Source organism: Oncorhynchus gorbuscha, linkage group LG10 (genome assembly GCF_021184085.1).
Source record: "Oncorhynchus gorbuscha isolate QuinsamMale2020 ecotype Even-year linkage group LG10, OgorEven_v1.0, whole genome shotgun sequence".
Taxonomy (NCBI): Eukaryota; Metazoa; Chordata; class Actinopteri; order Salmoniformes; family Salmonidae; genus Oncorhynchus; species Oncorhynchus gorbuscha.
In genome coordinates, this window is record NC_060182.1 from 53800482 (window position 1) to 53823463 (window position 22982).

Here is a 22982-nt window from a genome sequence, read left to right on the forward strand (position 1 = left end):
TGATGAGGCCAAAGCATCAGTCAGGGGCAAACTTGGAGTGGCCTGTGATGTGAATGTCCAAATTGTGGTGGAGCTTGTGAATGGTTCAGCAGACACAATACCAGAGCACAAACTTGTTCTTGTTTTGGCCACTGCAGTTATCACAATTCAGGTCCAAACGTGTTTTCCAATCTCTGTATTTGGTGAAGAAATGGTGCATGCATTTGACTGCGCTGCTGGCTTTACTTGCTTGTGCTAGCTCTCTTGTTGATGACTGTACGACTTTTGGATTAGAGTAGCTAGCTAAAAAATGAACTATAATCCAAATCCATAGAGTAACGTTTACTAGCAATACAAACCGATTGTCATAGCAAGCTAAAGTTAACCAAATAACCTTAGGTTTAATGTTAGTTAGCAAGCCAGCCATCGCTAACAGCTGGCTAGCTAACAGAAAGCTTTAGCTTGCAATGAAAAAAACTTTCTGACAAAATTAGAAAAGTATGATATCTGAATCTGTAGCTAGATTCTTGCCTGTATACATGGATGAAAGCTTCATGGCAGACTGCAACCCCATTAGTCAGACATCCTGTGTTTCCATTTAGTTTGCACAGCTTGTTTGGCCCGTTGTGTTCCACTGATTTCAAAATGTGTTCTTTTCAGAGTGAGAGAGTCAGCATTTGTCGTCCAAAAAAGTAGTCCATCACAGCTTTTTCCCACTGACCTTTGTCGATAGCGCCTGATAAACTCAGGGCACCAATGTTATTGAGAGCAGTAGCAACATATTTGCAGTTCTTCATGGATAACGTTATATCTTTCAAAAAAAATGCAGTAGAAAGGATTATCTATGCATTATGAACAGCTCATTTTATAGACAAGATGCTACACTGCACCAAACTCATCTCTCGGCATGTCCAGCCCACTCAGCCCAGCTAGCAGGAAGGTTGCTGCCTTTTTCTGTGGCTAAACCAACTAAGCTTGGAATTTAACAATTGTATTCAGAATTACAGATGACATACAAGTTTGATATTAAGGCACATGAAAGTTCACATGTTCGAGAAGGCATTTCTACCAAAAACGTTCAAAAGGCTCTCCTGTAAAGTCGTGACTTGAAACTTATGCCTAGTTTCCTGAATCGGGTAACATTTGGGTTCTCTCCCTGCTTGAAAAGTTTCAGCCAAGTATCTCACTATTTGCATGTTTTATGGACAAATGTTTTTTTTTTTTAGGGGTGAAAGTAGTTTTTTCCACTGCTGTACTTTTTCTTATACTGTCCTGAGTATTAATGTACAAGAATTCAAACTAGGATAGGATACTTTTCATCAATATATTTTGGCTAAACATTGACATGATTGAATTTCATTGTTATCTTATGCGAAGCACATGAGATTTTGTCATGGCTGCTGGGTTGGGGGCAATTGTAACATTTTAAAATTTACCTGAGCCAAGCAGCCGAATTATGAAAATAACTTTATGATTTTAGAATGTTTACATTAATTACACAGTGCTAAGGAAGTTGTTAACAGGTATTATTTGGGCACAATCAGACTATTCACATGTTTTGAGAGGAACCGAATGGCCATGCGCAAACAGGGGTGTTAGTGTAAATATAGGTTACTTATGTAACAGTTGTTAAAGTACTGTGTGAATTTCACCAGGTTCATATATTAATATGTCATGTTGATTTGTTATCATGCATGCCTGCATCCTGGGATTAGGGGAGTGTGTACTTACGTTTTGCCCTGCGTGCTCAAATCATTTTGATGCACTATGAGAGGTAGGCCCGCTTTTTCTTCATCTTTAGAAAAGTTAGATTATTTTAAGCACAAAGTCATACATACCGTGTGTTGTTCATGAATAATGTTGTACTTGTACACTCATAAGTGGATGGTATTGTGGATGGTATTGTTAAGATGTAATTGTACTTTTTAGGATGATATCAACATTCTGAATTCAACATGTGGTTAATAGCTAGCTAAGGTATTAGCAGGCTATTGTATGTGTGAACGATGGCCAGCTCCTTGAATGATCCCAGTTCCTCCTATTGTGCATCTGTTGTAGAAAGAGGCGACAATTCGCTGAACATACGTGCTCTACAAATGTTTTATTTTCTTTTGGATGCAGGTATGTGGTTTTATCTATTTAAAATATATGTTATGTGTTGATGCATAATAAGGAGAAGCTGTACTAATTTTTGTATTCAAAAATAATTTTGATGCACTATGAGTGAAAGAGGCAACGAATCTCAGAACATATGTGCTCATCAAATGTTTTCTTTTCTTTTGGATGCAGATGCAGGATGCAGAGAGTGAATTCTGCTTGATTAAAACTACCTGATCTCCAAAGTCCACGTCTATAGTCTCAATCAACCATACACAACGCAGAGTTACAGTGGTGCAGTACAGCACCGGTTCCACTTACATAGACATAATTATATTTCTTGCAAAATCAATACATATGTCTATGATAATATGATAATTCCTAACATGAAGTTAAGACTTTTCAGATTAAAATCAAACATTGTGACCCGACCGTCTTATGTACAGACCTTTACATGATATGAATGATTAGGAGACATATGAATGTTTAAAATATTACTGGCATAGTTCAAGTGGTCTCTGAGCAACAGAGTAAAAGACAAAACATTTTATAATTGCCCCTAGTCAAGCGGACATGCCCTCTTGTGGACCCAGTGACATCATTGCTGACAAGAGACTTGAGCTGTGATAAAAAAAACACAGATAAACGACCAGTACTGCGAGTGACATTTACAGTAAAGGAGTAATATGCTTGTGTCAATATTTGCTGCATTTACAGTGAGCGCAATCTCCACAAACATCTGTGCAATTGCTTTTAAAAGTCTCTCGTTGTATCCAAATCTGCGTTGGAATAAATCCCAGATTTGGTATCTAAATTGTCATTTAGATATCTCCCCCACCTGTCAACACAAGCCCCAAAAACAGACATGAATCTGAGGTTAGAGGGGCAAGGTGTCACGCCCTGACCTTAGATATCTCTGTTTTCTATATATTTTAGTTAGGTCAGGGTGAGACAAGGTGGGTACTCTAGTGTTGTATGTCTATGGTTTTGTATGTCTAGGGTTGTTGTAGGTCTAGTGAGTTTTGTATTTCTATGTTGGCCTGATATGGTTCCCAATCAGAGACAGCTGTTTATCGTTGTCTCTGATTGGGGATCATATTTAGGCAGCCTTTTTTCCAACTTTCTGGTGTGGGATCTTGTCTACAGTTAGGTGCCTGTGTGCACACTAGTAGCTTCACGTTTCTTTTGGTTGTTTTGCTTCGGTGAGTTTCAGTTGATTAAAAATATGTGGAACTCTATTCACGCTGCGCCTTGGTCTTATCATTTCGACAAGCGTGACACAAGGACTCTAAACCATCCAGTGAAAGTAAATGGGTTCTTAAGCTGGTCTTCTTGCCACCAAACCAGATAAAGAAGCTGTGAAGCCCCCAGTGTACCCACTTTAACTGCATACTGTGTACTAATCGCTCTACATACAATTTAGAACGACCTCTTAAGTAAAATGAGTGCAGTAAACAAACATACTAGTCGCAACATACATGTGCATATTACCTCAATAACCTTGACTAACCAGTGCTCCCACACATTGACTCTGTACCGTTACCCCCTGTATATAGCCTCGTTACTGTCATTTTACTACTGCTCTATAATTTTTTGTTACTTATTTTTTCCTTATCTATTTTTACTTAACACTTAATTTTCTTAAAATGGCATTGTTGGTTATGGGCTTGTAAGTAAGCATTTCTGTAACGATGTACGCTGAAAGTTGGGAAGCAAGTTCAGGGAGAGAATACATTTAATCAATAAATGAGCAAAACAAGAAACACAAACAACGCACCGACTTGAAATAATAACACCTGGGGAAGGAACCAAAGGGTGTGACATATATAGGGAAGGTAATCAAGGAGGTGATGGAGTCCAGGTGAGTGTCATGAGGCGCTGGTGCGTGTGAAGATGGACACAGGTGTGTGGGATAATGAGCAGCCTGATGACCTAGAGGCCGGAGAGGGAGCACACATGACAATTTCACTTTAAGGTCTACTAAACCTGTTGTTTTTGGCGCATGTGACAAATACAATTTGGTCCATACTGAGAATGTGTTATCTAATGCGCAGTTGCGTTTATTCAGCTGTTGTCAAACACATGTATGCCACCGAAATGGCCAGTCCTACACACACTACATGCACACCTTCTCACACACATATGAACACCCTCTCTCTTTCTCTCTCTCTCTCACACACACACACACACACACACTGGTTTTTACTGTCCTTGCGCGGACAAACTGGCACATGCACAGATAGGGGTCTACCTGTGCCTGAGCACCTGCCCCTTTGCCCTCACATGTTTTTTTGTTGTTGTTCTGAACCCACTGCCCTCAATTCAGAATAGTCCTCTACACCATGTGTAGGCCTACAAAGGATCTATAGCTTCTTTAAAAAATTTGCTTAGCTGTGGATTGTGTAGCCCTCTCAGTGAACAGCTTGCAGACGAAACAGAACTTTCGAAATATTTCAAATACCACCTTTGGAAAACACAGGTTGGAAAGCAAATGGCTCCCGCTGAAAAGAGAAGACTAATCTGTCTGCTTCTGTAGGCTATCGTAATATTTGTTTTATCAACTTTAAAATAGCCCTATACAAAGTAAAACAAGAGAGAGGTAGGCTTTTAACATGAACGCATTGAGTCAGTGAAACTGAAAAGCTCTCAGTCTGTCAGTGTCAAATTAGCCTGTCATTTCGATTGTTTGTAAGTTAGATTATGCCAAAGTCTTCAGTCATGTAAAATTATGTGGAATTGCATGAAATGCGTTTATAAAAGGCCACATTCGTCCCGGACCTCGGCACCTACAAATGGTCCACATGTGTGACTTCTGTAAACTCTTCTTCTCTACTGCTCTATGCCAATATGCACATGAGCTGATATGCATGCAATGCTTTATTATAAACATGTTTTTATTTTTTTATCTCATGTGTTCAGTCACCCCCATCTCGTGCTCACCTTTTGTTCTGGCACCTCCCAATTTACAAATTATGCACAGATAGTCTAGACTCTAGCTTAATTAACGCCATATACAAAAATATTCACACTAAGCCAGCCAGCCATATATCATGATTTAGAAGATTATGAATATTATAAAGTTATTATTTAAGACCATTGAAGATGAATTACAATCAGTAAAACATTTTTTTAGCTAGCTAACTACCAAATGTACGTGATTCATCAATGTAAATGATGGTCTACCCTTTTTTCTCAATGTCAATAATGTCATTAGGAGACAATGTAACTAGCTTGTTAATGAGTGTGTTGTTGCAGGACAAATAGGCATATGCAACAACAACGAAAATATTAACTATAGGCAGTTAGTATGTTATGAATTTCGAGATATGAATTATGAAAGTGGCTAAAACAATTCAAGGTCAGGGGTGCTCTTTTTTCATTTTGGGCACCTGTTCTGAGAAAGGTCTTTGCAAAGCCCTGGGGACCAAACAATTGATTCCAATTAAAAACCCTACTTTCTCTAACCCTAACCCTTAACATAAGCATAACCCCAAACCCCTAACATTATTAACCCTAAACCTAACCCTAATTGTAACCCTAACCCTAAGCCTAACCGTAACCTCCATAACTCTCCCTGCAGAACCCTGGCACTGAATCATGACCTGGGCTGTTGTGCAGGTGAATGAGGACCCAAAAGCGACTTGGCGAAAACAGAGTCTTTAATCCAGTAACGGAAATATGCAATACTCCTAGACAAATCGGAGCGGTAAATAAAGCATAAAAAACAATTCCACTCGTAATGACGAGAACAGACTGGAGACTCGATCATAAACTGTAGGTTGCCTCGGGAAGGCACTTGACCGTAGCAGACTCAGACACCTGCTCACCACGCAGCATCTGAGGGAAACACGACACGACAGGGCGATACAAAGACACAGCACGGTGAACAATATACAAGGATCCGACAGGACAGAAACGGAAAACAAGGGGAGAAATAGGGACTCTAATCAGGGGAAAAGATAGGGAACAGGAGTGGAAAGACTAAATGATTGATTAGGGGAATAGGAACAGCTGGGAGCAGGAACGGAACGATAGAGAGAAGAGAGAGAGGGAGGGAGAGAGAAAAAAGGGAACGAACCTAAAAAGACCAGCAGGGGGAAAACGAACAGAAGGAAAAGCAAAATGACAAGACAATATAAGACAAAACATGACAGTACCCCCCCCACTCACCGAGCGCCTCCTGGCGCACTCGAGGAGGAATCCTGGCGGCAACGGAGGAAATCATCAATCAGTGAACGGTCCAGCACGTCCCGAGACGGAACCCAACTCCTCTCCTCAGGACCGTAACCCTCCCAATCCACTAAGTATTGGTGACCCCGTCCCCGAGAACGCATGTCCATGATCCTATGTACCTTGTAAATAGGTGCGCTCTGGACAAGGACGGGAGGGGGGGGGAGGGAAGACGAACGGGGGTGCGAAGAAAGGGCTTGACACAGGAGACATGGAAGACAGGATGGACGCGACGAAGATGTCGCGGAAGAAGCAGTCGCACAGCGACAGGATTGACGACCTGGGAGACACGGAACGGACCAATGAACCGCGGGAGTCAACTTACGAGAAGCTGTCGTAAGAGGAAGGTTGCGAGTGGAAAGCCACACTCTCTGGCCGCAACAATACCTTGGACTCTTAATCCTACGTTTATTGGCGGCTCTCACAGTCTGTGCCCTGTAACGGCAAAGTGCAGACCTCACCCTCCTCCAGGTGCGCTCACAACGTTGGACAAACGCTTGAGCGGAGGGAACGCTGGACTCGGCAAGCTGGGATGAGAACAGAGGAGGCTGGTAACCCAGACTACTCTGAAACGGAGATAACCCGGTAGCAGACGAAGGAAGCGAGTTGTGAGCGTATTCTGCCCAGGGGAGCTGTTCTGCCCAAGACGCAGGGTTTCTGAAAGAAAGGCTGCGTAGTATGCGACCAATCGTCTGATTGGCCCTCTCTGCTTGACCGTTAGACTGGGGATGAAACCCGGAAGAGAGACTGACGGACGCACCAATCAAATGACAGAACTCCCTCCAAAACTGTGACGTGAATTGCGGGCCTCTGTCTGAAACGGCGTCTAACGGGAGGCCATGGAATTCTGAACACATTCTCGATGATGATTTGTGCCGTCTCCTTAGCGGAAGGAAGTTTAGCGAGAGGAATGAAATGTGCCGCCTTAGAGAACCTATCGACAACCGTAAGAATCACAGTCTTCCCCGCAGACAAAGGCAGACCGGTAATGAAGTCTAGGGCGATGTGAGACCATGGTCGAGAAGGAATGGGAAGCGGTCTGAGACGACCGGCAGGAGGAGAGTTACCTGACTTAGTCTGCGCGCAGTCCGAACAAGCAGCCACGAAACGGCGCGTGTCACGCTCCTGAGTCGGCCACCAAAAGCGCTGGCGAATAGAAGCAAGAGTGCCTCGAACACCGGGATGACCAGCTAACTTGGCAGAGTGAGCCCACTGAAGAACAGCCAGACGAGTAGAAACAGGAACGAAAAGAAGGTTACTAGGACAAGCGCGCGGCGACGCAGTGTGCGTGAGTGCTTGCTTAACCTGTCTTTCAAATCCCCAGACTGTCAACCCGACAACACGCCCATAAGGAAGAATCCCCTCGGGATCAGTAGAAGCCACAGAAGAACTAAAAAGACGGGATAAGGCATCAGGCTTGGTGTTCTTGCTACCCGGACGGTAAGAAATCACAAACTCGAAACGAGCGAAAAACAACGCCCAACGAGCTTGACGAGCATTAAGTTGTTTGGCAGAAAGGATGTACTCAAGGTTCTTATGGTCTGTCCAAACGACAAAAGGAACGGTCGCCCCCTCCAACCACTGTCGCCATTCGCCTAGGGCTAAGCGGATGGCGAGCAGTTCGCGGTTACCCACATCATAGTTGCGTTCAGATGGCGACAGGCGATGAGAAAAATAAGCGCAAGGATGAACCTTATCGTCAGACTGGAAGCGCTGGGATAGAATGGCTCCCACGCCTACCTCTGAAGCGTCAACCTCGACAATGAATTGTCTAGTAACGTCAGGAGTAACAAGGATAGGAGCGGACGTAAAACGTTCTTTTAGAAGATCAAAAGCTCCCTGGGCGGAACCGGACCACTTAAAACACGTCTTGACAGAAGTAAGAGCTGTGAGAGGGGCAGCAACTTGACCGAAATTACGAATGAAACGCCGATAGAAATTAGCGAAACCTAGAAAGCACTGCAACTCGACACGTGACCTTGGAACGGGCCAATCACTGACAGCTTGGACCTTAGCGGAATCCATCTGAATGCCTTCAGCGGAAATAACGGAACCGAGAAAAGTAACGGAGGAGACATGAAAAGAGCACTTCTCAGCCTTCACGTAGAGACAATTCTCTAAAAGGCGCTGGAGAACACGTCGAACGTGCTGAACATGAATCTCGAGTGACGGTGAAAAAATCAGGATATCGTCAAGGTAGACAAAAACAAAGATGTTCAGCATGTCTCTCAGTACATCATTAACTAATGCCTGAAAAACAGCTGGCGCATTGGCGAGACCAAACAGCAGAACCCGGTACTCAAAATGCCCTAACGGAGTGTTAAACGCCGTTTTCCACTCGTCCCCCTCTCTGATGCGCACGAGATGGTAAGCGTTACGAAGGTCCAACTTAGTAAAGCACCTGGCTCCCTGCAGAATCTCGAAGGCTGATGACATAAGGGGAAGCGGATAACGATTCTTGACTGTTATGTCATTCAGCCCTCGATAATCCACGCAGGGGCGCAGAGTACCGTCCTTTTTCTTAACAAATTAACAAAAAAAAACCCCGCCCCGGCCGGAGAGGAAGAAGGCACTATGGTACCGGCGTCAAGAGACACAGACAAATAATCCTCGAGAGCCTTACGTTTGGGAGCCGACAGAGAGTATAGTCTACCCCGAGGAGGAGTGGTCCCCGGAAGGAGATCAATACTACAATCATACGACCGGTGAGGAGGAAGGGAGTTGGCTCGGGACCGACTGAAGACCGTGCGCAGATCATGATATTCCTCCGGCACTCCTGTCAAATCGCCAGGTTCCTCCTGAGAAGTGGGGACAGAAGAAACGGGAGGGATGGCAGACATTAAACACTTCACATGACAAGAAACGTTCCAGGATAGGATAGAATTACTAGACCAATTAATAGAAGGATTATGACATACTAGCCAGGGATGACCCAAAACAACAGGTGTAAAAGGTGAACGAAAAATCAAAAAAGAAATAGTCTCACTGTGGTTACCAGATACTGTGAGGGTTAAAGGTAGTGTCTCAAATCTGATACTGGGAAGATGACTACCATCTAAGGCGAACATGGGCGTAGGCTTGTCTAACTGTCTGAAAGGAATGTCATGTTTCCGAGCCCATGCTTCGTCCATGAAACAACCCTCAGCCCCAGAGTCTATCAAGGCACTGCATGTAGCACCCAAACCGGTCCAGCGTAGATGGACCGACATAGTAGTACAGGATCTAGATGGAGAGACCTGAGTAGTAGCGCTCACCAGTAGCCCTCCGCTTACTGATGAGCTCTGGCTTTTACTGGACATGAATTGACAAAATGTCCAGCAAGTCCGCAATAGAGGCACAGGCGGTTGGTGATCCTCCGTTCCCTCTCCTTAGTCGAGATGCGAATACCTCCCAGCTGCATGGGCTCAGTCTCTGAGCCAGAGGAGGGAGATGGTTGCGATGCGGAGCAGGGAAACACCGTTGACGCGAGCTCTCTTCCACGAGCTTGGTGACGAAGATCTACCCGTCGTTCTATGCGGATGGCGAGAGCAATCAAAGAGTCCACACTGGAAGGAACCTCCCGGGAGAGAATCTCATCTTTAACCACTGCGTGGAGTCCCTCCAGAAAACGAGCGAGCAGCGCCGGCTCGTTCCAGTCACTAGAGGCAGCAAGAGTGCGAAACTCTATAGAGTAATCCGTTATGGATCGATCACCTTGGCATAGGGAAGCCAGGGCCCTAGAAGCCTCCCTACCAAAAACTGAACGGTCAAAAACCCGAATCATCTCCTCTTTAAAGTTCTGGTAATTGTTAGAACAATCAGCCCTTGCCTCCCAGATAGCTGTGCCCCACTCTCGAGCCCGGCCAGTAAGGAGTGATATGACGTAAGCAACCCGAGCTCTCTCTCTAGAGTATGTGTTGGGTTGGAGAGAGAACACAATATCACACTGGGTGAGAAAGGAGCGGCACTCGGTGGGCTGCCCGGAGTAACAAGGTGGGTTATTAACCCTAGGTTCCGGAGGCTCGGCAGACCAGGAAGTAACAGGTGGCATGAGACGAAGACTCTGGAACTGTCCAGAGAGGTCGGAAACCTGAGCAGCCAGGTTCTCCACGGCATGACGAGCAGCAGACAATTCCTGCTCGTGTCTGCCGAGCATGGCTCCTTGGATCTCGACGGCAGTGTACGAGCGTCTGTAGTCGCTGGGTCCATTCTTTGGTCGGATCCTTCTGTTATGCAGGTGAATGAGGACCCAAAAGCGACTTGGCGAAAACAGAGTCTTTAATCCAGTAACGGAAATATGCAATACTCCTAGACAAATCGGAGCGGTAAATAAAGCATAAAAAACAATTCCACTCGTAATGACGAGAACAGACTGGAGACTCGATCATAAACTGTAGGTTGCCTCGGGAAGGCACTTGACCGTAGCAGACTCAGACACCTGCTCACCACGCAGCATCTGAGGGAAACACGACACGACAGGGCGATACAAAGACACAGCACGGTGAACAATATACAAGGATCCGACAGGACAGAAACGGAAAACAAGGGGAGAAATAGGGACTCTAATCAGGGGAAAAGATAGGGAACAGGAGTGGAAAGACTAAATGATTGATTAGGGGAATAGGAACAGCTGGGAGCAGGAACGGAACGATGGAGAGAAGAGAGAGAGGGAGGGAGAGAGAAAAAAGGGAACGAACCTAAAAAAGACCAGCAGGGGGAAAACGAACAGAAGGAAAAGCAAAATGACAAGACAATATAAGACAAAACATGACATGGGCGAACAGCCCACACCTTAACCCTTTCCCTAATCTGAGTCCGTATCCCTATCCCCATCCCCGCCCTCCACCCTCAAACCTTTCCCTGACCCCCTGTGCCCATCCCCCCAACAGAGACAGAACTCCAGATTATACCTCTCATCAGCACCCTCTCAGACACAAAAAAACTCCTTCACTCCAGACTCAAAGTCGCATTCACCCACACACAACAAACATTCCCCCCACTCCAGGACTTCAAACCTACACTACATGACCTTAAGTATGTAGACACCTATATAGCTTATCCCACCTTGCTGGGGACTGTGCCCACCCAAAGATCTGAGTGAGAGAACATTTTTAGAAGAGCTGTGCACAGGCATAAAAGTTGGTCTAATTTACTTGAAACAAAAGTCTACTGAAGTGAGACTTTGTCCTTGTGTTTCTTGGCTATTTACATTGTTTTGTTCACAAGCTAGGTTGTTTTTCAATGTTTGAGTTTCAACTGCTAGGGAAGAGACGACAACTCTGCTACTAGTCAGACTCTCAATCTCACAGGCACAAACACGAGGAGCCACGTTACCAGTCCTTAAAGGGGCATTGGTTTCATCTGTGATATTTTGGTTAAAAGATTCAGGTTCCCAAAAATGAAATAATATACTACATTACTTCTTACTTGTAATACATTTATTGTTTTAGAAACATTACAAAGCATGCTCATAATTTTGTTTTGGCAAGTAAAAAATCTGAGTGGCTGGTAGATTTGATAATCTACCTGCCACAGTGGCTGGTGGATAAAAAATAATATTTTAGGCCCAGAATAATAGCTAAAATCCACTGGAAATGAACAACTTTAACAATGTATTTGAGCAACAACAAGTGCTCATTGTGAAAATGTATTATTGTTTTCAGTAAACATTAGAAACTAAATATAGCTTATATGTTGTCAACAATCTAAGCCAACCCTGTCTGTTTTGCCCCATAGTTAAGCACACGTCGGATTTGTTGCTAAACAACGAACCTGTCTGTGTTAAAGGCCCAGTGGAGTCAAAAACTGGATTTCTGTGTGTTTTATATACACTGAGTATACAAAACATTAAAAACACCTGCCCTTTCCATGACATAGACTGACCAGGTGAATCCAGGTGAAAGCTATGATTCCATATTGATGTTACTAAATCCACTTCAATCAGTGTAGATGAAGGGGAGAAGGCAGGATTTTTAAGCCTTGAGACCATTGAGAAATAGATTGTGTATGTGTGCCATTGAATGGTCAAGACAAAAGATTTAAATACCTTTGAATGGGATCTGGTAGTAGGTGCCAGGAGCACCGGTTTGTGTCAAGAACTGCAAAGCTGCTGGGTTTTTCACACTAAACAGTTTCCCATGTGTATCAAGAATGGTCCACCACCCAAAAGACATCCAGCCAACATGACACAACTGTGGGAAGAATTGGAGTCAACATGGACCAGCGTCCCTGTGGATCGTTTTAAACACCTTGTAGACTCCATGCCCTGACGAATTGTGGCTGTTCTGAGGGCAAAAGGGAGTGCAACTCAATATTAGTTAATATTAGTTAATAGACCAGTAATAAAGAGAATTCCAAGCCTCTCTGCCAGTAAGAGCTAGTTTTATGTTTTCCCCTCCCCACTCAAACCACTCCGAGACAGTCCTAACAAAATTCTTGCTTCAGAAATTACTATTTGCTAAGAACACATTTTGTTTATTTTTGACCATTTTAATTGAAAACAATCACTGTAAGGTACAGACCTGGAATAACTATCATTTTAACTATGCTTTGTGGAAAGTAACTATTTTTTTGAGGGAACAAATAGTTACTTTGGAGGTGACTACAAATACTTGTTTACAGATCCCCAAAAAACATTACTTTTCAAAACTACTTGAATACAGATCTCAGAAAGTGACTACTTTTCAGAAACTACTGGATTGGCTGCCTTCAACAAATGCCAGGGTTCTATCTGGAACTGAATTCATGAAGATAGAAATAGAATGAAATAAGCACACACAATCACCTATACCAGGACTCTCTAACCCTGTTCCAGAAGACCTACCGTCCTATAGGTTTTCACCTATACTATTTAGATCTATCCGACAGTCCTATTTTATCTACAGAATACATTTATAGCTGAACATTATGTAAATGTCCATTCTCGTAAATGTCCATTGCCCAAGGTGTACATAATAAAGTCAAAACAATTAACCAATTTTGTACAGATAAGTATGAATAAATTGTGCCACTCAACTACTGTAAGACTCTTTTAAAATGGAAAGCTGCAATGTAGAAAATAGTAAAAATAAAGAAAAACCTTGAATGAGTATGTGTGTCCAAACTTTTGACAGGTACTGTAAGTCCCGAAGATAAACCAACGAGTCAAAATACACGATTACCTTGACTATACTCCTGGAAAACGTCAATCATTGTTGCGTGCTGTTTAAAATTTCTCCAGTTCTCTAAAAGGAGCCAATTCCAGCTTATAATGTTACTTTATGCAGTAGAGGTTGGAAGAATCTAAGGTGGAAAATGTCAACTCGGTGAAGCGAGCTACATTGACATTCTCTGGAGGCAAATTGGAGCGTTTTGCACTTCAAAACTGTCCGTCCTGCTCCATTTGATCCATAAATGAGACCTACCATTACACACGTGGTTATGGATGAATCCGGTAGGTGGCGCACTTACTTTGTTTGAGGTAAAAGCAAGTGTGCCTTTTTTATCATATGTGTGGAGTGAGTGTAAATAGACTGCCTGGGTAACTGTGTGTGGGTCTGTGTGTTAGGTTGTGTGTTAATGTGCGTGTCACGAGAGGAGAATGGAGAGAGGAGAGAGTGTCTTTATGTGTGGGAGTGGAGAACATTGTTCTAACTTGAGATTCAGAGATAAAAATGTATAATCTTCCCTCTCAGACTGCTTTTCTGTATATTACAAATACAGCGCCTACGCCTGAGACACTCACAACTATACGACAACAGATGGGCACTTACAGTCAGTTGGAGTAGGAAGGTCTGACAATGTTCTTGAGTTTCCATTGGACGGGGTGGTTGTTTTAATGTTCTGGTTGGTTGGTTTCAATGGCAGTTTAGTGGTGCCGGTTACCGTTGGAGGAAATTCACCATTGGCTGAGGGGAAAAACAGACAAATAACAACTTAGTGACATTCTTTGCTTACCATGCCTTTGCACATCTCTCTTAATTTCCAAACAATTGGAGATAAGCAGGGTTGTGTTCATTAGTGACCATAAACCAAAGAAAGCAAACTGAGACAGATGAGGACTACCTGTACTTGTCCAATAAGTAACACTCATTTTCATTTCCGTTGTTAAACATTTTAAACATTTGTAGTTTTGAGCCCTAATGAACATGGCCCAGGTTTAAGCTTGGTGAATACTTGGCTGGATAACCCAATCTGAAGTTGCATGGTGTTGGTGTGTCCAATAGGGGGCATTCTTTCCTCAAGACCAATAGAGTTGGATATAGTGGTGGTGGTGGGAAAGGTTGGGGGTGCTTAAATCCAACACCTTCCCATCTTCCTTCATCCCTAGGTGGGTAAGTACATTGGATCCGGGGCTTTCATACCACCAGCTCAACCCAATAAAGCATATGGACAGACCAACCACCTCAACCTACCCCAAGGCATTAGATCATAAAGCTCACAAGTGCCTTGATCTTTTCCCCCTCAATTTCTAACCTAGAAATACATCTCCCAGGTAAAAGGTATGTTGATTAGGTATTGCTGCTCTGGACATTAAGTACTAGACCTTGCAGAGGCTGTGAATTGGGCCTGTGGGGAGGGCTATGATGATATGGGACTGCATACTGGACTTCTGGTTAAAACCCACACAGACTAGGGTGCAGTGGGAAAAAAAATAACACTCTTCCCAATAATCAGCTGCAAGGGCCAGGTGTAAATCCCGTCTCTGAATGGTCTGTTCCCCAATCAGCAGCAGAGAAACTGGAAAGGCAAGATAGAAATAGCCAATCTGATTGTAAGAGTTTTGACGTTCCTCAAGAAATTATACGAACCAACCATACAAAAAAGGTTTAAAAAAACGTATGATCATTGAGTCACTATAAAAATGCTGATATAGTGATTGCAATTTCACGGTATTGTTACCAGCAGTGGAAACCAAGGTGGTTAATAGTGTTCTAAACCATTGAAATTCTCCATTAAAAAAGTTTGAAGAACAGCTCCCAAGAACACAATGTCAGTGTCAGTTGTGCGACTGCGTCAGACTATTGTCGGAATCCTTGTCATATCCACGTGAGATCCATTCAAATGTTAATAGCCAGGTTATATCATACCTGCCTTTGTCACTCACATGTGAACATACTCTTTGAGCAAATGTGACATTTTGGCCATTAAATGGACTGTCGGATGTCTAAATTAGAATTTCATGAGCATTCCGGATGTCTCACCTTTACACATTTCTCACAAATCCAATCATTTCCACTGAAAAGCCACAAAATGTTGTTTGACCATGATTAGAAAAAAAACTCAGTTAGTAGAAAAATATCCTGTAAATTGTCAAATTACATTTTATTTGTCACATGCGCCAAATACAATAGGTGTAGACCTTACCGTGAAATGCTTACTTACAAGCCCTTAACCAGTTGAAGCTATGGGGGCGCTATTTCATTATTGGATAAAAAAACGTGCCCGTTTTAAGCGTAATATTTTGTCACAAAAAGATGCTCGACTATGCATATAATTTCCAGCTTTGGAAAGAAAACACTCTGACGTTTTCAAAACTGCAAAGATATTATCTGTGGGTGCCCCAGAACTGATCTTACAGGTGAAACCAAGATGCAACTTCAAACAGGAAATGAGCAGGATTTTTGAGGCTCTGTTTTCCATTGTCTCCTTATATGGCTGTGAAAGTGCCACAAATTAGCCTGCCCTTTCTATCGTTTCTCCAAGTTGTCTGCAGCATTGTGACGTATTTGTAGGCATATCATTGGAAGATTGGCCATAAGAGACTACATTTACCAGGGGTCCGCCCGGTGTCCTTTGTTGAAATTGTTGCGTAATCTCCAAGCTGCTCGCATTCATCTATGTGATTGAGACAGAGAGGAGACTTCCAGGAATGATATATCATGAAGAGATATGTGAAAAACACGTTGAGGATTGATTCTAAACAACGTTTACCATGTTTCAGTCGATATTATGGAGTTAATGTGGAAGAAAGTTTGGCGTTTGGATGAATTCATTTTTTTTTTATGGTAGCCAAACATGACGCAGAAAACTGACCGATTTCTCCTGCACAACTAATCTTTCATGAAAACTGAACATTTGCTATCTAACTGAGAGTCTCCTCATTGAAAACATCCGAAGTTCTTCAAAGGTAAATGATTTATTTAATGTTTTTGCTGGTTTTTGTGAAGATGTTGCCTGCTAATGCTAATGCTAATTGCTAATGCTAACGCTAAATGCTAAATGCTAGTTAGCTATGGTTGAGAAGCATATTTTGAAAATCTGAGATGACAGTGTTGTTAACAAAAGGCTAAGCTTGAGAGCAAATAGATTAATTTCATTTCATTTGCAATTTTCTTGAATAGTTAACGTTGCGTAATGGTAATGAGCTTGAGGCTGTATTCACGATCCCGGATCTGGGATGGCTCGATGCAAGTTAACCAACAATGCAGTTTTAAGAAAAATAATTGTAATTTAAGAATATTTACTAAATTAACTAAAGTAAAAAATAAAAGAGCAACAATAAAATAACAATAACTAAGCTATATAGAGGGGGTACCGGTACCAAGTGAATGTGCGGGGCTACTGGTTAGTCGAGGTTATTGAGGTAATATGTACATGTAGAGTAAAGTGACTATGCATAGATAATAGATGATAAACAGCGAGTAGCAGCACTGTCTGCTCCTGGATGGCAGGAGCCTTGAGGCTTCAGGAAATAGTTTAATTCAATGAATTAATTAAATTGATAAATGAAGCAGTGCAAGCTTCCACATGCGCTCCCCCTCACCTGTCTACTGCAGCTTTTCCCAGGCCAGTGTAAATGTGTGTGTGTGTGCAAGCGTGCGTTGGTGCATGCGTCTGTCTGTCTGTCTGTCTGTCTGTCTGTCTGTCTGTCTGTCTGTCTGTCTGTCTGTCTGTCTGTCTGTCTGTCTGTCTGTCTGTCTGTCTGTCTGTCTGTCTGTCTGTCTGTCTGTCTGTCTGTCTGTCTGTCTGTCTGTCTGTCTGTCTGTCTGTCTGTCTGTCTGTCTGTCTGTCTGTCTGTCTGTCTGTCTGTCTGTCTGTCACCCTCTGAATGCTCAGCTATAGCATGAAATGCCAACTGACATTTTCTCCTGAAGTGCTGACCTGTTGCACCCTCTATAACCTACAGTGGCAAGAAAAAGTTAATGAACCCTTTGGAATTACCGAGATTTTTGCATAAATTAGATTTTTGCATAAATTTTACATTTGATCTTCATCTAAGTCACAACAATAGACAAACACAGTCTGCTTAAACTAATAACACACAAACATTTATTATTTTCGTGTCTTTATTGAACACACAGTATAAATATTCACAGAGCGGAAAACGTATTCTAACTGTTTGACCCTCCTTTAGAAGCAATAACCTCAACCAAACATTTTCTGTAGTTGCGAATCAGACCTGCACACCGGTCAGGTAGAATTTTGGACCATTCCTCTTTACAAAACTGTTTCAGTTCAGCAATATTCTTGGGATGTCTGGTGTCGAACCGCTCTCTTGAGGTCATGCCACAGCATCTCAATTGGGTGGAGGTCAGGACTCTGACTGAGCCACTCCAGAAGGCATATTTCCTTCTGTTGAAGACATTCTGTTGTTGATTTTTCTTCTGTGTTTTGGGTCGTTGTCCTGTTGCATCACCCAACTTCTGTTGAGCTACAATTGGTGGATAGATAGCCTTATATTCTCCTGGAAAATGTCTTGATAAACTTGGGAATTCATTTTTCTGTAGACGATAGCAAGCTGAGGTGGGAAAGCAGTCCCAAACCATGACAGTCCCTCAACCATACTTTACAGTTGGGATGAGGTTTTTGATGTTGGTGTGCTGTTCTTTTTTTTCTCCACACATAGTGTTGTGTGTTCCTTCCAAAGAACTTAACCTTTAGTTTCATCTGTCCCGAGAATATTTTGCCAGTAGCACTGTGGAACATCCAGGTGCTCTTTTGCGAACTTCAGACATGCAGCAATGTTGTTTTTGGACAGCAATGGGTTCTTCCGTGGTGTCCTCCCATGAACACCATTGTTGTTTAGTGTTTTACGTATGGTAGACTTGTCAACAGAGATGTTAGCATGTTTCAAGGATTTCTGTAAGTCTAGCTGACACTAGGATTCTTCTTAAACTCATTGAGCACTCTGCACTGTGCTCTTGCAGTCAACTTTGCAAGACGGCCACTCCTAGGGAGAGTAGCAACAGTGCTGAACTTTCTCAATTTATAGACAATTTGTCTTACCGTGGACTGATGAACATCAAGGCTTTTAGAGATACTTTTGTAAGCACACTGTGTTTGTCCATTGTTGTGACTTAGATCAAGATCAGATCAAATTTTATGACAAATGTATACAGAAATCCAGGTAATTCCAAAGGGTTCACATACTTTTTCTTGCCACTGAATGTGGTTATTATTTGACGACCCTGCTGTTCATCTATGAAGGTCAGAACAACTTGAAGAATGATCTGGCCATAATGACCATGTACTCTTATAATCTTTATCAGGCAGAGTCAGAAGAGGACTGACCACCCCTCAGAGCCTGGCTCCTCTCTAGGTTTCTTCCTAGGTTCCTGGCTTTCTAGGGAGTATTTCCTAGCCACCGTGCTTCTATAGCTGCATTGCTTACTTGTTGGGGTTTTATGCAGGGTTTCTGTATAAGCACTTTGTGACAACTGCTGTAAAAAGCACATAATAAATAAACTTGATTGGTTGTCTTTCAGGAGACCAGTGTCCATAGTTATCATCTCACCAAAAAAAGGGTGCTTTGCAGGTCTAGGTAGAGCCTTTTGCAGGGCCCTATATGAAGCTAGCCCTAGAACCCTTTTGGTTCTATTTCACGCCTTTTCTTCTAGCAGTGAAGCCACTGCTAGAGTAGTGGGCATTTTGTTCTATATTAAATGTCTTGCAGAGTTAAAAACAGGAACGAGCTTATGATTTCAAAAAATTTTCTGCTTTGGCTCAAGATGGTCAATCAGTTGCCTTTTAAAATGAAGAATGAAGTAGGGCTGACCCTTTCTTCCAACATAATGCCACTAATTTAGACAACTTCCTTTAAAGGTGGTCCTTTGTATTACTTACCACCGAGCAGCTTCTGAAAGAACAGCGCCTTTCTGTTCCAGATACATAATCTATCCATCTCTTGAAAATGCATTGAGGACTCGGTTTGGGACTAGCTCATCTGAATATCAAGTTGAGAGCCAACTGCATGTTTCTTAATTATGATGACAGGCCCCATTTGTTCACCACATCATGTCGGCTTGCCAGCTCTTGCCAGCTCGCCAAAAAAAACAGATAATCCACTTTTTCCTCCACGCATATTTCCACAGGCATTATGGGACATAATAAATGTAAAAAATGTCTACCTTTCATTTTAGTCTCTTTAATAATCTCCTAAAAACACCCTCCCCCCTCGGTTCCCCTGAACTGGCTCTGCCATCACTACCTCCTCGAGCTGAACTGCTCTTGTTCATCATAATATGGCAAGGGGCTCCCGCCATGGCTGTGTGCGGTACGTACCGCTTCGAGTACAGTACATGCCTTTCGGTCTTAGCCATGCACTGACTGTAAAATTCTACTCAAGACCCAAACCCTGATGGAAAAAATGGGAAATACATCAATTTTGATTGTCAGGTCAACACAAACAGTTAATATTTAAGATAATATTTTTAGTAATATTGACAACATAGTGATTTTATGCTTAATTATTGGCCTCTTTTTTTTGGCTTGGTCATTAAGAGGCCGAAGCCCAAAAAAACGAGGCCAATAAATTAAGAGGCCGAAGCCAAACAAAGTCTTGAGGGGTGGCTTAATGTGGGTGACTCTTGTGTTTGTGTGTTTGCACGTGGCAAGCGTTTGTACATTCACTCTGTCAAAACAGTACACAATTACACGAACACACCATTTTAGATAACTTGAAACAGCTTAACTAGGTCTTGTGTCTTGAAGTCACCTAGGCAAGCTAGTGCTAGCCAACTTCTTTTGCCAATTACCTTCAGCCGGCTCGTGTGGGACTGTGGCAAAATTGGTTTGACATTGGATAGCCTATCCCTGGGGCTAGTAAGACACTGTCAACAAATTACATAATGTAAATGGGACAATATATATTTTAGCTGTCTCATTAAATGCGTTCAGTATTTGTATATTAAATTTTACAAGTTATAAGGAGTTTGAGGTTTTTAAGTCATTGAAATTTGGAGCTATTGACCTTTTAAAATACATTACTTGACCAAAGTATGTGGACACCTGCTCGTTGAAAATCTCATTCCAAAATCATGGACATCAAAATGGAGATGATTCCCCCCCTTTTCTGCTATAACAGCCTCCACTCTTCTGGAAAGATGTTGGAACATTGCTGCGGGACTTGCTTCCATTCAGTCACAAGATAATAAGAGAGTAAGATCAGGCACTGATGTTGGCCGATCAGGCCTGGCTGGCAGTTGGTGTTAAATTTATTCTCAAAGGTGTTCGATGGGGTTGAGGGCAGGGCTTTGTGCAGGCCAGTCAAGTTCTTCCACATCAATCTCGACAAACCATTTCTGTATCGACCTTTCTCTGTGCACAGGAACATTGGCATGAGAGCAGGATTGAAATAAACCCTACCCAAGGAAAACTGTTATGGTACCCTTCTTTGTGTGACATAACATTTTTTCCTATCATGACGTAAATCTCAGTTTTGGATGAGAGTGACTTTATGACCAAAATTATCTTATTTACACATATAGGCTGTTTTGTGTTGCTTTTGTGCTTGTCTTTCTTGCATTAACACTTGCAGTCATCTTTTCTTAATATTTTTTGATAGTTGCTTTTTTTAAGGAAAGTTTTACTTGCAATGTCTGTGAAATGTGGTTGTCTTACCAACTTAGTTGATTGCACTGACTGAGTCGCTCTGGATAAGAGTGTCTGTTAAATGACCAAAATATACATGTATTAAATCAAATTAAACGTTATTGGTAACATAGACATGGTTAGCAGATGTTAATGCGAGTGTAGCGAAATTCTTGTGCTTCTAGTTCCAACCATGCAGTAATATCTAACAAGTAATCTAACAATTTCAAAACAACTACATTATACACACATGTGTAAAGGAATGAATAAGATGTAATGTGTAATGTAATGTGATATTACTAGCATGAATCTTTTAAAAAGTCAATTTTTGACTACAATATTTAAAAGATTATGTTTATGTAAATGTAATATCCCGATGCTTTGATATTGGCCCATATCATAATCAATCTACCGGGTGGTGGTCTACATATAAAACACCTCACTGCAACTTTGACTGAGAGGCAGAACTCATGTAAAGTTGAAGTGAAAAGTTTACATACACCTTAGCCAAATATATTTAAAATAAAAAAAATTCTCACAATTCCTGACAGTTAATCCCAGTAAAAATTTCCTGTCTTAGGTCAGTTAGGATCACCACTTTATTTTAAGAATGTGAAACGTCAGAATAATAGTAGAGAAAATTATTTATTTCAGCTTTTATTTCTTTCATCACATTCCCAGTGGGTCAGAAGTTTACATACACTCAATTAGTATTTGGTAGCATTTCCTTTAAATGGTTTAACTTGGGTCAAACGTTTTGGGTAGCCTTCCACAAGCTTCCCACAATAAGTTGACTGCATTTTGGCCCATTCCTCCTGACAGAGCTGGTGTAACTGAGTCAGGTTTGTAGGCCTCCTTGCTCGCTCACGCTTTTTTCATTTTCTATAGGGTGGAGGTCAAGGCCACTCCAATACCTTGACTTTGTTGTCCTTAAGTCATTTTGTAACAACTTTGGAAGTATGCTTGGGGTCATTGTCCATTTGGAAGACTCATTTTTGATCAAGCTTTAACTTCCTGAATGATGTCTTGAGAAGTTGCTTCAATATATCCACATAATTTTCCAACCTCATGATGCCATCTATTTTGTGAAGTGCACCAGTCCCTCCTGCAGCAAAGCAACATGATGCTGCCACCCCCGTGCTTCACGGTTGGGATGGTGTTCTTCAGATTGCGAGCATCCCCCTTTTTCCTCCAAAAATAACGACGGTCATTATGACCAAACAGTTCTATTTTTGTTTCATCAGACCAGAGGACAGTTCTACAAAGAGTACGATCTTTGTCCTCATGTGCAGTTGCAAACCGTAGTCTGTTCCTGGTTTGTTGGGTGACAATCTCACTGAGCGTCGAATTCAAAGCAGGCAGATGAACCAGTGAAACGACCCCCCAGAGCCTAATTATGTCTCTGTATGTAATTGATTTTAGTCGGTTAAATCCCATACGTTTTGCCTTAATGACTGTCCATCTTCCAATTGGCAACAGCTTCAGAGCTCCCCAGCTTGCTATTCTGGGCACAGTCACAGATTATCTATTTTATTGACCAGATACTCAAGTGGCCGCACTAACAATGAAAATACATTTCTTAAAATTGGAAGGTAGTCCGGAGGAGGCAAGATCAGGTGGGACCAGTTCAAACAGGTACTTCAGAGCGTGAGGGAGAGAGTGAGGGATATACAGCATATTTTCTGCTGATTAGAGATGTGAGTATCATGTGTTGCTGTTTCTCCTCTGATTTTTTTCCATCTCAATTACCATATGGATAAAGCGGGAAAGGTCAGCCAAGTCTTGACCTTTAAGAATATATATATAGATATAGATATATAGCCAGTCAAAAGTTTGGACACACCTACTCATTCAAGGGGTTTTCTCAATTTGTACTATTTTCTACATTATAAAATAATATTGAAGAC

General features: G+C 42.2%; 1 protein-coding gene across 1 annotated transcript in view; it reads right to left on the reverse strand.

The window, feature by feature from the left end:
* Positions 1 to 22982, reverse strand: part of LOC124046245 (leukocyte tyrosine kinase receptor-like) — a 359722-nt gene that overhangs the window by 88028 nt on the left and 248712 nt on the right. Inside the window, exon 8 of the mRNA XM_046366398.1 lies at positions 14037 to 14171. Within this exon, the coding sequence (XP_046222354.1) occupies positions 14037 to 14171 (135 nt within the window). The remainder of the gene's footprint in view (positions 1 to 14036; positions 14172 to 22982) is intronic.